Raw genomic sequence first — 20,797 nt, 5'->3', positions numbered from 1 at the left:
GGCAGGACTGACCTTGGCATCATGGAAGGAGCTTGGGGTGAGGAGGAATGAGGCTTTGTCACCCTCGCCACCCCCAGTCAGGGTCCCTACCACTGAGCTCTTGGGAAGACCCCTTCTTCATGGGAGACCCCACTGGGCCAGCTGGTTCCTGGCTGACTTCTTGCCTCCCTAGCCCTGGGAGGCTGGGGTCTTGGCAGGTGGAAAGGTCTATCTCTGTGGGGGTTGGGTAGCAGGGTGGGTGTCCGCAAGGAGGCCTGTTCTAGAAGAAACATCTGCGTTTACAGCATGTTTCCAATCTGGCCCCATGGAACGATTCAGTCCTCGGCTTTCCCCATGCACTTGGAATTTCTGCTTTCGGAGTTGTGCTGGAGCCACAACCTCTGGGCCAATACTTCTGTCATCTCAGGCATCTGTGGGCGTTCACCCCAGACGTGTTTACACACGGGCACTGCCAGGCGGCTGGGATGCTGTGTCCCCCAGAGCGGCTCACAGGAAACCCAACAGCTGGGCTGAGAGCAGGGATCCCTTCACTCCGTCTTCCATTCTTTCAATGTATTCATCAGATATCGCTGAGCCCCTACTCTGTGCCAGGCATGTTGCTAACTACGCGTGGAGATCGCAGATGGCAACACAGCCCCGGCTTCCAGGGGCTCGCAGTCCAGCAGGAGAGGGCCGTGTGTCACCAGACAGTGGTCGCACAGTGATGCTGTGCACAGGAAGCACGGGGAGGGTGATCTGTGCCTCCTAGGATGCTTTGTTTGGTACAAGTAACAGGACTCAACTCAAAGAAGCCTAAGACAGAAAGACACTTATTGGTTCATTTCACAGGCGAGTGTGAGGCAGGGTTGCCTAGCAACTTAGTGATGTCATTGGAGTCGGGCGAGTCCCATCTTTCTGCCCTGCTGCCCTCAGCCTTTTTGGTGATGCCCCCTCCAGTTCACACGACGGATGCCACAACGTGAAGCATCACGTCCTCACACAGCCATGCCCAGGAGCAGAGTGGAAGGCAGGCTCTCTCGGTGCCTGTTCCTTTTATCAAAGAGGAAAGATTTTCCCAGAAGCCCCTAGTGGCCTGCCTTTCGCATCTCAGAACCCCATTGGGTCACATGGGCACAGCTCGTTGCAAGGGAGGCTGGGAAAGCGAGGGCCAGGCATTGTCAGTTCTCACTAGAAGACAGGGAGGGGCACCTGCCCCCTGCTCCATTTAGTGTCAGTTTGTTGAGACTGCTACAAAGGAACAGTGTGGACTGGGTGGCGTATAAGCAACAGAAGTTTCTCTCTCCACAGTTCTGCAGGCTGGAATAATGAGGCGCCACCACGTTTGCGGTCTGAGGAGCTGGTCCCTGGTTTACAGATGGCCATCTCTCTGTCTTCACATGGTGGAGGGGCAAGGGAACGCTCTGGGAGTTTCTCTTATAAAGGCATTATTTCCATTCATGAGGATTCTACCGTCGTGATCTAATCACACCCCAGAGGCTCATCTCCTAATGCTGCCACCTTGGGGTTTAGGATTTAAACACACGGATTTGGGGGAGCACAAACACTCCGTCTACAGCGGGGTTCCTGTGTGCATCACAGATTCGGCAGCACCCTTGGCCTCTACCTCCTCGATGCATCCTTCCCCAAGCTATGATGGCCAAAAAATGTCTCCAGACGTTGCCAAATGTTCTTTGGGGGGGGGAGGGGGCGGGATCACCCCCGGTCGAGAACCATCGATCTAGTCTTCCTTAAGCCATGTTGAGAAGCTAGGGAAGGTTGTCCCTGACTGAACTGAGCTCTGAAGAGGAGGGCTTCTGTAGCTGAGTGAAGGGTCCCCTCCTCCCCCCTCCCTCCTCCTCTCTCCGCCTCTCCTCCTCCTCACATTCCGGCAAATGCATATTGATAAACCCTCACATTTGTATACAGCTCTACAGTTCATAATGTGCTCTCGTTTATTTCCTCTTACTTGTTCCTCGGGAGGCGGGTGGGGGAGGGGTAGCGGGCAGCTACCCCAGCCGTGGAGACCATGAGGTTTACCGCCTCTGATCCCCTCCCAGCCCAAAAGTCAGTCTTTGGCTGCTGGTGTGATAGCACCGAGCTAAGGACTCCTGCGGGGCCCCGATGGGAGATTTGATATTTAGGGCCCCCTCCTGTCCCTTTCTTCCCCTGTCGCTCTTGCCCTCAGCCTGTCCAAGCTCTCCCTGTCCTGCCCACCCACCGAGACTGTTCCTAGGAGAGGTTTTGGAGTGAGTCTTTGTGGCTTGGCTGCTTTCCCTGCACCCTGGGGTCTCCCCCCCAGCCCCCCAGCCCCCCGTCTCTCTGCTCAGCCCCTCAGGGGCCTCCGCTGGTCTCCTGGCACTAAATGCCATCTCTACCACACCCAGTTCCCCCCAAGCATACACCCCAGTCCCGATGTTTCCCCCAGTGCCCATTCTTGGTCCTGTGTGACTCCTCCCTGCACCATCTAATAACCCCCTGAATTAATTGATTTTCCTTCTCCCCACCTCCAACACCCGAATCTGCTCCTTCAGAGACTTTTCTCTTTCAGCGATGAAGACTTCATTCTTCCAGGTGCTTGGGGCCCCAAACCTTGGGTCACCTTTGGCTGCTCTCTTTCTGCACAGTCCACATCTTATCTGCTGGGGGAATCTTGTTGGCACCACCTTTAAATATACCCAAGGTTCTTCCACCCCCATCGCCTCCACAGGTCCCCCTTCACCTCTGGGTTATTGTAATAGCCTTGCAAGTGACTCTCCTGATTCTGCCCTTGAGTCTCTAAAGTCAGTCTTTTTTTTTTTTTTTTTTTTTTGATGTTTATTTATTTTTGAGAGAGAGAGAGAGACTGAGCACAAGCCGGGGAGGGACAGAGGCAGAGGGAGACAGAATCTGAAGCAGGCTCCCTGCTGTGCTGACAGCTCAGAGCCAGACGTAGGGCTAGAACCCACAAAATGCAAGATCATGACCTGAGCTGAAGTTGGACACTCTCCAGGCGCCTCCCTAAAGTCTGTCTTCACGCAGCAGCGGCCCAAACACCCTTCCAAAGGATGTCTGAGTATGCCCTCTGCTGCCCGAACCCTGCAAGGGCGCCCTTCACCCAGACCCCGTGTTCTATCCTGGCCTTCAGGGCCCCACCCGGGCTGGCCCTTCCCTCTCACCTCACCCCTCACACCGAGCAGTCTCCTCCCCTCACTCAGCTCCAGCTGCACAGGCTCGTTCACTGGTCCTGCACGGCTGCTCCTGTCTTGGGGCCTTTGCTCTCCCTGGAAAGCTCTTCCTCCAGACGTCCTTCAAGTCACTGTTCAAATACCTCTTTTTACACCCCCAACAATGCACCTCCTGAACCTCCTTCCCTGGCTCACCCCCCACCCTCATAGCTCTTATTATCTTCTAACTTACTGTATGACTCACTTATCGATTGTATTTATTGTTTGTGGTCAGTCTCTTTATTGTTTGTCGTCAACTCCATGCAAGGGATGGCTTTTGTTTTTACTACCTGATGTATCCCAACATACCCACAGCAGCCGTGGACACCAGTTAAGCCCCTAATAAATGTTTGTTGAATTTACTTGAAGTCGTTTACACTTTAGTATAAATAAATGTACGTAATCTCCCCCACCCCATCCCCCAGACTTGCATTCCCCACTAATTTTTAAGAAAAGGTTATTTCCTGCCTCACAGGGCCCTTAGGAAAGGCATTTTAGGGGCTGTGAGTTTTACAGTCTTGAAATAATGGCAAGTGGATTGAGAAACCACTGTGAAGCCAGGACTCAAGGAAGAAGAGAGATCTCCCTGGTTCCTCAAAAGGCAGAGGGGACAGGCTCCAGGGTGTGGCAGAGAGGAAGGGACAGCGTCCTGCACACGTACCTGGTCATGGTGCGGCTTCAACTGGTTGCTCCAAGGACTGTGGTGGGGAGAGAGGGGTTGGAGCTGAGTCTTTCTAGCCTGTTTTCATGGCAGGATGGGCTCAGGAGGCAAGCTGGACTCCCCATTCCCAAGCATCTGGCCGCTGCTGGCGGTGATGCAGGCAGAGGCGGAATCACCTCCACCCCTAAAGAAGCTGAAAAGTCTGGAGCTGAGAAGACCGTCACTCAGTGAGACCCTCTACCAAGGCCTGGGCTGATGTTCAGGCCACTGTCAGCTTTTAGAAAATGTGTGGATTTCTCCCCAATTCCAAATAAACATCCACTTACTATACCTCATATTGTATTTGTAATTTTTTATTTCTTAAAGAGGTCCCCCAGATTGCAGAGCTCAGCCCCCACAGAACCTGGACTACCCCTGGGTGGAGAAACTTGCTCTCCAGGCAGGTGGCGAGTTCCGGCCCATGCTCCTCCGGTATGACCAGTATCGCCGAAGCCAGTTGCACCGCTGCCCTTTTCGTCTGAATTTGATTTCCTGGAGCCAGTCTGGGGTCCTGCTTTCTTCTTCTCTACTCTCCCCAGACCCCCCACCCGACCCCACCTTAGAGAGCGGAAGCTTTCGGAGGTGGAGGATTTGTGAGGTTGGAGCGCCCTCTGCTGGGAAATCGGAGGTTCAGCCAGGAGAGGTACAAGCCGAGAGTGACCCGGTTTGGCCTTTAGGATGCCTGAAAGTATCCTTTCTTGCTTTCATCCTTTCTGGGGGTTAGTACACAGGTAAGCTCCTCTTGTTGGGCACCGACCCCCTCTTGTTGGTCACGGACATATTTAAAACATTTTTTAAAATGTTTATTTTTGAGAGAGAGCGCGAGCGAGCGAGCATGAGCGGGGGAGGGGCAGAGAGCCTGCGAGACACAGGTTCCAAAGCAGGCTCCAAGCTCTGAGCTGTCAGCACAGAGCCGGACAAGGGGCTCGAACTCACAAACCGCAAGATCATGACCTGTGAAATCATGACCTGAGCTGAAGTCAGACGCTTAACTGACTGGGCCACCCGACGCCCCCCGTTCCTGGACATATTTGGGAACACGCACCATGTCTCCATAATTCAAATGTGAGCATACATTTGTATACACGTGCTCCTTTTCCATCATACCTTGGGCAGCATCTCTAGAGTGAGCTTTGGAGTCCACAGGTGAAGGGCTCAGTCCCCTACAGACTACTTCAGATGCCAGCTGCAATGGGGTCCCCTGGGATATCTGCACTTCTGATCTGCCAGCTACAACGGGGTGAGGGGGGTTCCAGGACACCCTCCGGTTTGATAACTCACTGGAACAATCCACAGAACTCGCGGAAAGTGCTATACTCATGATTACAGTTTTATTAGAAAGGATCTGGCTCAGGGTCAGGCAAATGGAGGTGTGTGCAGGGCAAGCCCTGAAAGGGGGTGCAGAGAGCTTCCATGCCCTCCCACCCCAGGACATCCAGGTGTTCACCTCCCGGGAAGCTCCCCTGAGCGGCGCTGTCCAGACTTTCCACTGGAGTTAACTCTAGGGAGGCAGGATTGCACACTGGCTGCGCGCTTGAACTCAATCTCTAACCACCTCTACTCCCAGGTTGGTCTTTCCCAGCTACCAGCATCCCTAAGCGATCTAAGGGCCCACTCAGCCCTCATTAGCATAACAAAGACAGTCTGGCCACTCAGGAAGTTCCAAGGGTTTTTATTATTTTTTTGGTTACTTTTTAAAATGAGGCTCTTTTCTTTTTGATAAACGTTTATTTATTTCAAGAGACAGAGAGAGAGCATCCCAAGCAGACTCCACGCTATCAGCACTCAGCCCCATGAGGGCTCTATCCACAATCCTGAGATCATGACCTGAGCTGAAATCAAGAGTCTGATGCTTGGCGCCCGGTTGGCTCAGTCAGTTAAGTGTCCACCTTCGACCCAGGTCATGATTTCGCAATTTGTGAGTTCGAGCCCCGCGTCAAGCTCTGTGCTGACAGCTCAGAGCCTGGAGCCTGCTTCGGATTCTGTGTCTCCCTCTCTCTCTGCCCCTCCTCTGCTTGCGTTCTGTCTCTCTCTCAAAAATAAATAAACATTACAAAAAAAAAAAAAAGAGCCAGACGCTTAAGGACTGAGCCATGCAGGTGGCCCCCAAGGGTTTTTAAGGCTTGGTAGCAGTCTGGGAGAAAAACCCAGTATGTTGACTTATACTACAACGCATGTACACATACACACACACACACACACACACAGACACACACACACAGGAGTTTTGTCTTATCCTGGCCACCATGGCAGCCAGCTGGTCAGCCCTCCTCCAGCTGATCCACAGACTCCCTAAGGTGGTGGCCAGACAGCAAAAGCAGTCTTCCCAGGGTCACACCATGGACCCTCCTTAAAGGCACCACTGGGCCTCAAGGTGGGCCTCCCAGCCTCCTGGTCCCCCTCCCCCTCCAGGATGTCTGCTTCCTGAAGGAGAACTGTTCCCTTCCTGTAGTTCAAGGCCACTGGTCTGCAGCCAGGATTTAGGTCGCAGGCTTGCCTTGCCAATCATTGTTTTCTTTTGCTTAAAACAAAACAAATCAAAACAAAACCAATCCAGAGCCCCCGCTTGGCAAAGCAGCCTGGTCCCTTGAGGACACTGCAGCTGCCACTGTGGCCACACAGCAACCCTGCAGCTCACCCCGCCGAGCCGCGGGTTCTGTATCCTGGCCCATCCCACCAGTACTGATGTGGAAATGTCGGGGTTTGGAGCTGACGGCCAGGAAATAATTCTTGAGACGTCTTTGGTGCAAAAAGGTGGTTTTATTAAAGCACGGGGACAGGACCCGTGGGCAGAAAGAACTGTGCTGGGGTTGTGACGGGTGACTGAATATATTCCTTCAGGTTGGGAGGAGGTTAGGGATAGAGTAATTCTCCAAGGTATTTTGGAAGCAAGGTTTCCAGGACTTTGAGGGGGCTAGCTGCTGTTAGGAAAAGGTCAGTTATTACTGTTTAGTAAACAGTCATGAGGCCCTTCAGATGTCTGTCAGTGGGCCATATGCTTGGAGGATGATGGTTAACATATAATTGGGGGGGGGGGTAGAGATAAAGGAAGTTTCTAAAGGAATTTTTATATGTTAAAGTAGACTTAGAGGATTCTGGGAAGTAGGCTAAGATTGCCTTTTGCCTTTAGCAAAGTATCGCATTGAGGCAGCAGAGTTCCTGGCGAATGTCACTCTGCCTGTGTCAAGGACTTGTTGATGGGCTGTAGGTCGTAAGGGAATTTAAGTTTTCATTTGCCTGTGTTTCCCGCATCAGTCTCTCCACCAATCTGAGGCCACGCATCCAGCTGCCGTGTTGCAGCTGTTAGAGAGAATTCACTGTGGCCTTTGGTTTTTGGGGATGCTAGCTCTGGATTCTCGTTCTGAGCGTCTGGTGGAGGTGTGATCCTAGGTCCCAGATGCAAGTCACAGCCACCCCTCCCCCGAGGTGAGGCATTCCCAGCCCAGGAAGAGGGGTTCGGACCTCAGCAGCCAAGAGAAATGCCAGCTCTTTACCGTGTCCCCTGCGTTGTCCACATGGCGCTGCTAGTCCCTGGTCCGCCCTCCTCCCTCTAATTCCTAAGATTCTGGACGAATTCTTTTGATTTGATGCAAGCCTTAAACCAAACCCTGAGATGAGAATGCTTCCCACGATGTTTCAAAGGCCCAGTACTTAGATATTTCAAAGATGGCTGCTTGGTGTGGCCCCTCTCGTGCCCTGCAGGACCTAGGCCTCCCCTCCCCCCACCTCTCGGAAAGGAAAGCCACTGTGATGAGGTCATCCTTATAGGAAGCACTTATTGTATGCTAGGCCTTGGGTTTCACCAGCACAATCTCATTAAATTGTGGGGGAGGGGAGACCATTATCATTTCTATTGACATTGACTGGTGAGGAAACTGAGATTCAGAAAGGTTGAGTGACTGGCTCAAAGTCACAGAGCTGCTAAGTGGGAAAGCCAGGCGCAATTCAAACCTCAAAATGTCCGGTGCCAGAACCCCGTACGCTTAACTGCTTTAAGACGCGGGTGCACAGAGCTTTCCATGTGCTTCCTTCTGTCCTCCCATCCTACCTCCCCTGGCACAATTTCTGACCAATACTGGGAGCAGGGACGGCCTGTCAACCTGACCTTCAGCAATCAGCCACACTAGAACAGTATCTTCTGCCTTTGCCTCCCTCCTGGCCTGCAGCTCCAGCTTGCTTATCAATCTAGTTGTTCCTCTGTTGTAGACACAGTGTAGACAGAGTAAGTACATTTAAACTCCCCGGTCTGGATGCGGAGCTGCTGCACAGAAGCCCCAGGCGGAAGGGAAGCACAGTGGTTAAGACCCCAGGGAGCCAGAGCTATATTGTTAGGGCCTGAATCTCCGCCTCCCCACTTACTAGCAAGAAAGCTTGAGTGACATGCTTAACTTCTCCATGCATCCGTTTCCCCAACTGTAAAATAGGATAATAAACTCTTCCTGCACCAGGTTTCTGTGAGGAACAAAAAGCTACCACATGACGCTCACCGAGTTAGGGCAGGTTAGGAGGGGCACAGCCAGGTGCCGATTCCCTCGCTTGCAGCCTGACCTCCTTCAGTGCTGGGCACGTAGTCCAATGCCTCTGGGTCATTTTGACCCCCTGGCCTCTCCTACTTTGCAAGATTCCTCTACCTCCACCTTGGGCTTGCAGCTCCCGCCCACCAGCCTCCAGACTGGGCAAGTTGATAGTCAGAGGATGAGTTCCTCGTGCAGTCCTATCCAAATGAAACACTGTCTCCTCTTGTGGTTTTGCCGGGCTCCAGGGTGGACTGACTGGGGGAGGGGACTGAATATTTACGGAGTTTTTACCCTCCCACCCCTGATTTTCTGCCTCACAGCACTAGTGCAAAGTTCTCTGTTAGAAACCGCAATTCACAACGAGGACATCGAGCGTTGGAGAGGTTTGCCCAAGTGTCAGGCTGCTGGACACTCCGGGGCTCAGATTTCATGTGTCGGGCTTTTGGGGGGTGGTGGGCAGAAGTTTGGGAGATCACAGAAAGTACAAAGGCTGCAAAGCGTTCTGTAAGGATCTGGAAGCAGCGTGTTCACCAGGAATTTGAAGCTGACCTGACACCTAGTGGCCACTAGTCGGAATTACTCCAACTTTGGGAAGGTTCCCAGACTGTTGCAGGCAGGTTTTGACTCTGTCCTCCTTCACTTTCTTGGGATTGGTAATGTTGAGGGTTGGCCTGGAGGATTGGGGGCGAGGGGGTGGATTTTAGCTTCCCTATATCTCCATAATTTCCCCAAAGCTACCCAAACAAAACATAACATTTGATCAGAAAATTGCTGCCTTTCATTTTTATGCAAGAGATGCATTAAAAGCATCTGGAGAAAACTTTGCTGTTTTTATTGATCCATAACATAGTCCACAATTTTTGATACCCCCTGGCTCCATAATCCTCAGGGTTCCACCCAGACACCAGCAGCTGCTGGACAAGAGACTTGGTGGGGGAAATTTATAGATTATAATAAACCTAAATGACACGGCTCCTGATTTTAAGGGGATTCGATTTATTTGTGGAGTCAAAGACATCTACATACCCTGACAAGTATGAGAGATGTGAGTTTCAGCCCACGAACCCCTTAGTGCATTTCTTTATTTTCTTTTATTATCCTAATTTTGACTCTGAGCCCCTCTGTCACCCAATTAATGGAAATTCAACTTCAGGCTAAGACCTTGTATAAGGAAGGGAAAGGGGAAAATGCACTGCGGGGAGGGGTTATAAATTATTTCAAATAATGATTCTGCCACATGGGCAGAGAGGCCTCAGCCTCCGCTCCAGCCCTGATGAAGCAAAGGGAAAGCCAAAGGCAGTGACTGGATTCCGAGATGCCGTTTCAGCATGCATCACACATCAGGGCTCTAAAAGGTCGGTTCCTGGTCACCCCCAAACTTTCCCACTTTTCCACCACTTGCCCCCCAAAATTGCCAGGTGAATGTGTTTGTTCACCCCATAGGTCTTTATTGAGCATCTCCTATGTGTCAGGCACTGTGCGGTGGTACAGAGATGTGTGATTCAGTCCCTGCCCTTGTGCATCCACAGAGACGACTGGCGGGGCTAATCAGAACCCGCCAGTTACCCATCCCCGCACCTGCTCAGCGCATGCTGTTCTTGACTATCCCTGCTCTTGTGCTCAGCAATTCGTGTCTCCTTAGCTTCCAAGGAATTTTAAAAAGAAATGTAGAACAGTAGATTCCCAGAACAGATTGGGAAGCCTTAATTTCGGCTGTCCTACTTTTTTCCGATGGAAGCGTAAGGCTCCACGCTCAGGTGGTGAGGTGGCACCGGGCTATGACTACATGCCAGGTCTCTCTGTCTCCCATCCTGGGCTCTCTCCACATGACCCCTCAGCATTTGCTTCTAAAGCACCCCCCCCCCCCCGCCCCCGCCCCACGTCCTTGTTCCTGAGCATCTGCTCCCTCTCCACTGCCTCGCGCGTCTCCAAAATCTCTCTCCTGGATACAGTTTACATTTACTGGGATGACTGCCTTTGTGCACTGATCTCCAACACCCCCCGCCCCCCCCAACTGCTCTTTTCCTGCTGCCTAGCAACGCCATTGCATTCCCAATTTGTTTTCCGGCTCCTACTAAGGCCACCAAGGATGCGCCCCCTGCTGGTCGCCAAAACCAAAGGGCGCTGCTCCAGTTGCGGGGGCGGGGGGGGGGGGGGCACGCCACCTGCAGCCCAGAGACTTGGGGACCCAGGCAGACTTTATTGGCTCGCTCGCAGTCTGGCCTTGGTGCTTGTCTACGGAGGTTTCAGAACAGATCTTCGCCTCCTGAATGCCACCAATCAACTTGCCAGGACCTCTCCGTCGCGGCGACTTCTTTTCAGACCAGACTTGTTGCTACCACTTCTCTGTTTTTAGGAAACTGGTTTGAAAGGTAAGGGGATAATGCTGAGTGCCAATGCTGCCTGATTGAAGGGAGTGTTTAGGCAGACTCAAATCCAAGCAGGATCATTTGTAAACCCATCGCAGGAGGAGGGTTGAACATGGGTAAGTTTTGGTGTCGGCCCGGGGAGGGGGCAGAAGAATCGGTTTTTGCCATTGGCAAGGAAGGGTTTAGCAGTCGACTGAAATTTAGAATGTGCACACCCTTTGGCCCAGCGATTGCCCTGGATCCGCTCCACCTTGTTAGAGAAACGTGTGGGCAAACACCATCTACAAAAGGATGCTGGTTATAGTGTTATTTGTAGTAGCAAAACAATGGAAATAATTTAAATGTCCCTAACAATGAGATAAATAAGGAGACTTCTGTGCTATGAAATAGCACGCGGCAGTTAAAAAAGACTGAGATGGATCTAAATGCACAAACACGGAAAGATTGCCAAGACATACTGGAAGGCAGAGCAAATTCAGAGGAACGTGATAGCATGATTCTATTTAGGATAAATAAGAAACCGTGTGTTTGTCAGTGTGAGGGTACAATAATGTATAATAAAACATATGTGTACTCGGAGCCTAGCACATGCCAGGTAATGTTCTAAATGCTTTATAGGCATTAATCCATTTACTCCTCAAAAGCTCCGATGCCATGGGTACTATTATTAGCTCCACGGTACAGATGGGGAAATTGAAGCTTACGGAGATTGGGTAACTTGCACAGGAGTGGAGCTGGGCTTGGAACTCAGGCAGTCTGGCCTCAGAGCCCACGTTTTAAACCACGACACCACACACACTCACGTGTGCACGCACACATGCACACTTGATGGCAAGTATGGGAAAGGCACGGAAATGTGCGCTGGGACTGTTCATGGGAGGCAGCATGTACCGTGGAGAAGAGATAAAAAAAGAACCTTCACTTTCTTCTTGCTATACTTCTGTGGATTTAGAATTTTTACAAGTAGATATTATTTGTAACAAAAATGAAAATAAAAAATTCATGCAACAATAAAAATGACCGCTCTGCTCTTCAATTAGAATAGAGCTGAGGGACAATTTGAGGTGCCCACGAGAGACCGCCCCCTCAGTTCCCAAGACACGGGGACCCAGACCCCAGTATTGCCTCTTGATGGCCACTTGACCTCATCTGCAAAGCTGAAGGGTTTGCTGGACCTGGAACCTGGTCTCTTGGCCTCTGCTTGGCCACTAACCACCAGCTTCCCAAGGACAACAAGCACCACTTTAGGGGGGGCAGGTGGGGAGTTTCAGGACAGAGACGCGGTGTGGGGGACGTGCAAGCCTGAGACATCTTCAGAAAGAGCCCCCTTGCTGGGTGACGTGTGCCAGCCTCTTACGCACATTGTCCCTACTCTATCCTTACAAAGCCGCTTGGATGCTGTGGTTACACCCCATTCTAAAGACTTGGAGACTAAGAGCCCTGTGAAGAGCTGCCCCCTCCCTAGAAGCAAGGTGTGCAGATGGGTCCGGCTGCCTTTCCTATCTTTGCCCTGGCTTCTCCCCGTGGCAAGTATTGAAGAGGGCACAGAACAGAGATACAGGGTGGGGAGGCTCAGGGGGCAGGACCAGAGGGGGGTCCCTCTGATAGAGCTCCCTAAGGACTGGCGTCTAAGACAAGAGGTTCCTGGGTCAGTTGGGAGCCTTCATCCTTCACTGCGTACGGGTGATGACAGAACCGGGCACCTGGGCCACATATGGGTCATGACAGTGCCGGGCACCTGGGCCACATATGGGCGACGACAGCGTCAGGCACCTGGGCAGGTTTGGGGCCCCACAGAGTATTTGGCCCGAGGTAGGGGCTCACAGGTGTTCTTACAGTTCTTACTGTTACACAGGCCCTTTCCTGTCTCTTTAAGGAATTGAGCCCAAGTCACAACGGCATCATCCCCTAGTCCACAGCAGAGCTGAGTGGCTGCAGTTTCCCAGCCACGTGAGGCTCACGCTTCCACACTTGCTTCTTGCCCGAGTAATCCTCCTCTTTGAGCTACCCAGGCACCTGCCACAGACCTCTCACCACGCCAGGGCCTACCCACGTGCTCTGTTACATCCCCTCCTACTTGGCTTTGACACTGTGTCCCCAGAATCTGGTCCCACAGCCAACAGCACACGGTTGAGGCTGCAGCTCTGCTGGGAGGGTGAATTGGAAGTTGAGGAGGAGGGCAGACAGTGGGGCCAGTCTCGGAACCCAGGGAGGGCGCGGCCAGCTGCTTCAGGGGAGGCTGTACCTGATCAAATGTAGACACCACCGGACGCCTTATAGAGAACTGGGGGCCTGCCTGGGGCAGAAGCAGGATAAGATGGGCGCTGGGCCTAGACTGACCTGAAGTTCACCATGCCTGTCTTCTCAGCCAGCTTCTTTATCAGCTCCCTCACTTGGTACAGGTTCATAGGGACCTTGTCCTGCTGAAGAAGTGGATGGAACATGCAAAGTCAATGGAGCTCTCTGCCTACCCTTTCCCAGGCCTAAACACACACACACACACACACACACACACCCCACACTGGCTGTTGCCACTAAGGTTCAGCACACCTGTATCATAGCTTTCCGGAAGTCACCCACAGACATCATCATTCTTCCATTAGGGTTCAAGCTCTTGAAGAAGTCTATGACCGTGATTTGGTGCTGGTCTGCATAGCTCTGAGAGAAACCGGAGACACCAGAAGCAAATACTTGACTTTGTAACATCTATTAACAACACCCCACCCCATCCCCACCCTCCACTGCCACCTTCCGCCAAAAGGTGGCCCAGGCTCCCAGACCTGGCAGGCCCAAGGAGGTGAACTTGAATAGAGACCTGTGCACAGGCCTGGAGCTGAGTGAGAGCTAGTGCAGAGAAACAGGGGGAAATCTTGTGGGGCTGGATTTCTGGGAACCGGGGGGATGGGTAGGTGGAGAGGGTGGGGCTACAGAAGACCTCCCTGTGGTGGCAGCGTCACCACCTTTATTTTAGTCCCTTGGGCTTGACGTTTTGGAGTTATCATTGGCTCTCTCCTATCATCACAGGCCTCCCTTCTCCCAGCACACACACACACACACACACACACACACACACACGCATTCTTGCCCACATGCACCATGTGCCCAGCCGTTTACCAAATCCTGGAGCTTCTCCATTAGGGGATCTCCTACATCTGTCCCTCCACTTCCACTGCTATCCTCAGGCAAGGCACCATTCTAGAATACTAGTTAGCACACGGAGAATACTACCATAGTGCCTTCATTAGCATTCCCACTCTCATATTTACCCCCTTTAGTTTATTTCCCTCCCCATTGCCTGAAAGGTTACTCTTTGGTCCTACCGGATTCACCTTACCCACTGCTCAGCAACTGTAGCTGGCTCCCGCTCCCTGTGGAATCCAACCCCAGCCCTGAGCCTAGAATCTGAGGTCCGCCACATCTAGCCCCAGCCTCCCTGGGTAGCCTTGACTTCCAGGCTTTGCAGGAGCCTGGAACCACACGGTTCTCCTGCTGGAGCCACGTGGTTCTGTTCCCATCTCCCAAGCATACTGTGTGCACCCTGCTCTGCTCCTCTGCTAGTGGGAACCCTCTCCCCAGAACTCCCTCCCTGTCACTGTCACTGACCTGAATTCTTTCTTGCTCTTCAAGACCCTTCCCCAGGACGTGTCCCTTTCTGTTTGCCTAATCCCACAGTGGCCTCTAATCTGGATTCAGATGGTATTTGTTGCCTTGGTCACTCATTTATTATTTATCGTATGATGCTTTCTATGAGAAGTTACTGCATCTGTCCCATCTTTGCAACCAGATTGTTGCCTGTCCCCTCTCCCCAGAGGGGAAGGACTGTGTTTTACATCGCATATCTGGCTCAGTTTCTAATCTGAGATTCCTATGAGATCCCTAGAGATTTCTATGCTGTTTTAAGCAGGGGTGGGGCCCCCGCTTTCCATCCGAGATCTCCATTCCTATTCCCTGCATCATCTTCCTCCCCTTGCAAAACAGGTTTCCCTTCGGTTCCATCTGATGTCATCTGACTTGTGAAGGTACTCAATACCCCCCTTGCCTTCTAGAACTTTCCACACAACAATAATTGCCATGCAGAGCTCTTCTGTTTAGTCCTGGAAACTGAGGCACAGAGCAGACCAACCAAGGGGCAGGAGGGAGCCCCAGCGGCACACGTCCTCTAGAATCTACATCTGCATGGGTATCACCCCAGGTAGCAAGCGGTCTGTATCCAGCTTCCCCGTCAACTCTGCCTCCAGTGAGAGCCAGGCATGGGAACACCAGCCTGGGCTGGGCGCTACTCTGTGAGGTGGTCAGACCAGAGGAGCTCCCTGGCAGCTCTAAAATTGTCTGGGTTTTCATTTCCATGGTTTTATCTGCCTCCTGTGATCTAAGACTAGAGCCAGGGGCAGGTCACCACTAGATATAAAGGATCTGAGGGTCCCACTTTAGCTGGAGCCACCAAACCGCTGTCTTCACCACAGGGGTGTCTTGGCATCCTTACTGGCTATTGGAAAGAGCTGGCATTTGTTGGGCGCTTATTATTGGCCAGGCATTGCTCTAAGCACTTCTTGCGTGTTATAGAATTGAATCTTCACAGCAGCCCTCCCGGGGTGAGTCCTATCGTTATGCCCATTTTCCAGGTGAAGAGACTGGGGCACAGAGAGCACAGAGACTTGCCTTCAGCCGCACATTAACAGGTGGAGGAGCCTGGCTGGTGGAAACTATCCTGTTCCAAGCCCCTCCCTCTTCACCCAGATCCCAGATCCCCTCTTCCTGCTGAGGGGACCCAACATCCACAGGGAATATTCCATGTCTAAGACCTTCCTTGTCAGAGAGGACTGTGCAGACACTTTGGGGGAGGGGAGACGCTGGTCCTTGGGGTCTCTGAGAGGAAAGCAAGGGCTCACCTGGATCAGTTTCATGGGGTTTGTCCACAAGAGCAGCTCTTTCTTGGCAGAGAAGCCTTGCACTGCCTTGTACGTCACGTCCAGCTGGGGGTGGATGGCACACACCCCATCCAATATTTTTACGAACTGCTCAGACACCAGCACATTCTGAGGAGGGGAGAGAGGGGACCCATCGTGAGGAAGGCATCGCCCACTGTTGTAACATCTCCACCACCACGCCCATTCCCCAACCCCCTGCAGACCAGCCGCCCCATCCAAGCCAAAGGCAGAGAGGTTTTTTTTTTTTTTCGTTTTCTGTTTTTTGTTTGTTTGTTTTTGTTTGGTCTTTTCCAGTTCGTTCTGCAGTGCTGCTTCTAGACTGGGAGAGTTCATCTTTCCTAGGGCTTGTGATTTGACTTGTAAAGTTTGCACATGAGTGTGATCAGATGTCCTAGTCGAGTGCCAGCAGCCTGTGTCACACACGGTCAGCTCGGCTCTGCTCTTAGATGGCGAGCATCGGTGTCTGCATGGGACAGATGAGACACAGCTATGGGGTTAGGAGACTGGTCCTGAGGCAAATGTCCTAAAATGTCCATTTCTACACCAGTGTTGGTCTTGGGAGCAGGTGCCCTGGACAAGGATCCCTCATTCCAACCACCCTGTCCTGGCTCAAAACCCATTGGGAACTCCCCTTTTGGAAGTGCCCTCAGAGCTGGGTTATAGGCCACAGGAGAAGACATGATCTATGAAGCAGTGTTTGACCAAACTGGGCCTTCACTGGTTCAGTCAGCCTGCTTCACTCCTCAGATGTGGTTCTGACCATCTTCTGCCACTTCAAATAATGAAACTCATGCTGAAGGGCTGACGGCTTCCCCCATCCTGATTTGTAGATATTCTAGAGAAAGTTCTAGAAGCAGTGAAGGAATTCCAACGCTGTTTAGAGTTACATCAGGAGAGATGATAAAAGAGAAGGAAAAGTCTAATTCAGACCTGTCTGTCCTGGTAGGCTTGTAAAACGCCAGTGTGATCCCAGCTTGTGGGTTTCTGTGCCATCTGGGGCCTCAACAGCACCATTTCTAACGTTCCCTCAGACACCAAGATAGTGCCTGACTCCATGCCTTCCAACCTGCCCTGGGGGTGGGGGGAAGGAGGGAGAGCAAATGCCAACAAAATCTGGACACATAACTGAGACCCAGAGGCAGGGTGGGGTGGGAGCTAAGGCAGCCTCAGGGGTACAAGGTCAGAGCTGTAGGATGAGCGTAGAGAGAAGCCCCCTAAGGAGAAACCGACTGAACCAGGGGACAGACTGAAAAGAAAAGCAGGTATGTTTTTCTAATGTTTTATAATCTGTGGCAAACCTAAGTCCAAATTTTACTTATTATTTAAGTTCCAAAGTGTTTGGGTTTAAATATTCAAAATATCATCACTGATATAATTGTAAGGCATTAAAATCTTGGCAAAACGTCATATTTGTGTGGCTTTAAAATAACACAACAAGACTTTAACACTGCACTAGAGTAGGAGGCAGAAGCCTCGGCTTTACTCTTCGTTGTGCTTTTCACTTGCTGTGTATTCCTGGGCAAGTGATCCAACCTCTCTGTTTCAGTTTCCCTGTATGTAAAATGGGAAAATGAGGGAAAGTTCTCGTTATGGGTTGAATTGTGTTCCCATCAAAAAGATGCTGAAGTCCTGGGGCGCCTGGGTGGCTCAGTCGGTTAAGCGTCCGACTTCGGCTCAGGTCATGATCTTGCGGTCTGGGCTGACAGCTCAGAGCCTGGAGCCTGCTTCGGATTCTGGGTCTCCCTCTCTCTCTGTCCCTCCCCTGCTCATGCTCTGTCTCTCTCTCTCTCTCTCAAAAATAAATAAAGATTTAAAAAAAAAAAAAGATGTTGAAGTTCTAACCCTTGGGAACCTGTGAATATGACCTTATTTGGAAATAGGGTCTTTTCAGATGATCAAGTTAAGATGAGGTCATTAAGGTGGGCCCTAATCCAATATGACTGTGTCCTTATAAAAAGGGGCATTTGAATACAGAGACAGACGTGCACACGGGGAGAGTGCCATTTGGAGCTAAAGACAGAAATCAAGACGATGCTCCCACCAAGCCGAGGAACACCACAGATGGCCACCAAACCACCAGGAGCTGGCAGGAGCACAGCACGCATTCTTCCTCGTGGTCCTCTGAAGGAACCAGTTCTACCATGACCTTGATCTTGGGCTTTGGTTTTCAGGACGGTGTGACAATACATTTGTGTGGTTTGAACAGCTCTAGGACATGGGTGCACTCTACCTGCCTCCCAGAGAAGGATCAAATGAGCCGAAGCCTATAAAATCCCTTTGGGGGGAAACCGTATAAAGTGGCGGGCAGGTCTAGGATATTGTTTTTACCAGCTACCACCTCTCTGAGGATTCAGGCAAGAATACCTGGTCCAGTGAAGTCACCTCCTCAGGCCTTCCTCCTCCACCAGGGGGCCTTACCCTCAAATTCTACTCAGTCAGCCAAGTCACGAAATAAGAATACAAGTTATTACATGTTTTAGGACTCAGATTCTAAAAGTTCTGTGATTCCGGGGGCGTCTAGGTGGCTCAGTCAGTTAAGCATCCAACTCTGGCTCAAGTCACAATCTTACGGTTCATGAGTTTGAGTCCCGCATCGGGCTCTGTGCTGTCAGTGCAAAGCCTCCCTGGGATTGTCTCTCTCTCCCTCTCTCTCTGCCCCTCCCCCACGTGCACGTGCTCATGCATGCTCTCTAATCAATCAATCAATCAATCAATACCAAAAAAGTTAAAAGTTCTATGATTCTGGAACCATTCTGGGGCCCAGGGCTGTCCATCAGCAAAGGTGGCAGTGAACAAATTCTGTTCTGGGGGCCTCTCACCTTTGATTCTGGTGTTTCTGCTCTTAGACCCATCAGGATCTGGTAAATGATTTCACACCACAATGTTATCAACCGAACGGCTACTCCTATTAAAAGGACCCCAAGAGAAGGCCAAGTCATACTCCAGAAGGAGTGACCTTTTCATGGAGTATTTGTGTGAGGGCCCATGAGGGGACAGAGCTGTTGGCACCTGCCAACATAGCGTGGCCGTGGTACTTGGCATGCTCCCTGGTGCAAGCAACCACGATCTAATCACTTACAGAAATGTCAATCTCCTCCATCTTGGATTTGGGGTTCCTCTTGATGGACAGGATAAGTAACGTAGCCCCATCCATACTCACAGGGTTCAGGAAAAGCTGTGGGAGGAGGGGCGAGACAGAAGGAGGATGAGCTGGCTATAGGAGAGCCTGGCTCAGAGTGTGGCTTCCATTTCTTCCCATCAAATTGTAATCTCTATCCTCCACCCAGACTCCTCTGTAGGCACCTGTCTCCCTGTCTGTTTGTCTAGTCATCCATCCACCTATCCATCTCACTGCTCATCCATCCATCCATCCATCCATCCAGCATTTATTGGAGGCCTGCCATGTGCCGGTTGCTGGGTTGAGTGCTAAGGGATGCACAGGCAGATGTGACAAGGTCTCTGCCCTCACGTAGCTTACACTCTACAGGGGGACACAGGCAAACAAGCACATGGCATCAGACGTGTGGTGAGGGCAGTGACAGAGAGGTACACACTGGTACTGCAGAAGCAAGGAAAGGGGCAACTGGTACAGTGGAGGGGACACTGGAACTAAGCCTTGCGGGACTAATAGGGATTATTCTGGTCTGAAGAAGCAGGGCTAGGACCAGAGGAGGGAATGAGATGCACCAAAGAAGGCAAAGGGGAGGCAAGTGCAAAGGTGCAGAGGTGTTTGGGCAATAGCAAACATTTCATGAGCAGGAGCAGAAAGAATGAGGCCACAGAACGGGGCTGGGCCAGATCACAGGGACCATGTGGACTTAGCTAAGCACTCAAGGCATTATTCCAACGGGGCTGGGAGCCAATGAAACTTGGTGTGGTGGTTCACAGCAAGGAACATAGACCCCAGTGGCTCTGCTTACTAGCTTTCTGGCCTTGGGTTATTTCCCTGGCCACTGGGCACCTATCACTTAGGGCTACTCTGAGGATCCAATAAATCAATTCAAGCAACGTATTCAAGAGAGTGCTTGGTACATAGTAAGCAGCAAACGAATGTTAGTTAATACTGTTGAAGGCTTTCCACCGGGTGGCTTCTTGATGAGGCAGCCAAAACTTAGCTTCTAGCATCCTTCGCTTGACTCCCTTCCCTGGGAACATCATTATTTTTCCAAGAGTAGGGAAAGGAGGGTGGCACTTGATGTGTTTAAAACTTTTTTCTTGGGGTGTGAGCCTGGCTCAGTCAGTAGAGCGTGTGACTCTTGACCTTGGGGTTATGAGTTCGAGCCCCACATTGGGCATGGAGCCTATTTAAAAAATAAAAATAAATCAATAAAATTTTTTTTCTTTCATTTTAAAACATTTACAAATTTTAAGTATATTTAAACACGAGACAACGTGTTTAAACATTTAAACAATGATGCATGGTCATTATAGAAAAAAATCCAAAAAGAGGTAGAAAAAAAATGTTAAAGTCACCAGTACCGCCACCAATTAGAGAAAATCCCTATTGCCATTTTGTTGAGGCAACCTTTCAATCTTGGAAGATGCAGGTTCTCTGCACTTTCCTTGGCTTCACGGTTCCACGGAGGCTGAGCCACTGGCAGGCTGCATCAGTCTCTCTTCTCTGAGTTACTCCTCCTCCCGCTCTGGTCAGGCCTCGTTCCGAGCTCTCACTGTCACTAGACAGTCACCATGCTCCCTCCAGTGCTGGCAATCTGACTTCCTTTTCGCAGCTCTAAGGTGCTTGTCCTCTCGGATGGCAGCTCATTGTTGCCGATTTCTTTCTTTCTTTTTTTTTTTTTTAATTTTTAAATGTTTTTATTTATTTTTGAGAGAGAGGGCGAGCGAGCATAAGTGGGGGAAAGGCAGAGAGAGAGAGAATCTGAAGCAGGCTCCAGGCTCCGAGCTGTCAGCACAGAGCCTGACGCGGGGCTCAAACCTGTAAACCACCATGAGCCGAAGTCAGATGCTTAACCGACTGAGCTACCCAGGCGCCCTATCGCTGATTTCTAACTCCCGTCCTTCTCCACCAGCACCCCCACACCTGTGGTCCTCCCGCATGGCCTCACATCTTGAGGAATTTGAACTGCAGCGGGGAAGCCTG

At 51.2% G+C, this 20,797-nt stretch overlaps 1 protein-coding gene across 21 annotated transcripts in view; it reads right to left on the bottom strand.

Moving 5' to 3' along the window:
* Positions 1-6,622: 6,622 nt before the first annotated feature.
* The window catches only part of LRRC74A (leucine rich repeat containing 74A), a 49,365-nt gene continuing 35,190 nt past the window's right edge, over positions 6,623-20,797 (bottom strand). For 15 of the 21 annotated variants that reach the window (XM_045451618.1, XM_045451628.1, XM_045451617.1 and 12 more), the window contains 5 exons: positions 18,776-18,871; positions 15,658-15,804; positions 13,319-13,426; positions 13,109-13,191; positions 6,623-9,310 (listed from right to left, as the gene is read on the bottom strand). In XM_045451618.1, the coding sequence (XP_045307574.1) occupies positions 9,184-9,310; positions 13,109-13,191; positions 13,319-13,426; positions 15,658-15,804; positions 18,776-18,871 (561 nt within the window). In that variant the 3' untranslated portion in view covers positions 6,623-9,183. Of the gene's footprint in view, positions 10,760-10,869; positions 13,192-13,318; positions 13,427-15,657; positions 15,805-18,775; positions 18,872-20,797 lie in introns of those variants that run through there. The other 6 variants (XM_045451619.1, XM_045451625.1, XM_045451626.1 and 3 more) reach the window with 6 other exon arrangements.

Source organism: Leopardus geoffroyi, chromosome B3, assembly GCF_018350155.1.
Source record: "Leopardus geoffroyi isolate Oge1 chromosome B3, O.geoffroyi_Oge1_pat1.0, whole genome shotgun sequence".
In the NCBI taxonomy this organism is placed as follows: Eukaryota; Metazoa; Chordata; class Mammalia; order Carnivora; family Felidae; genus Leopardus; species Leopardus geoffroyi.
The sequence above is the reverse complement of the archived record's forward strand: the minus strand, read 5'-3'. Positions and strand labels throughout refer to the sequence as shown.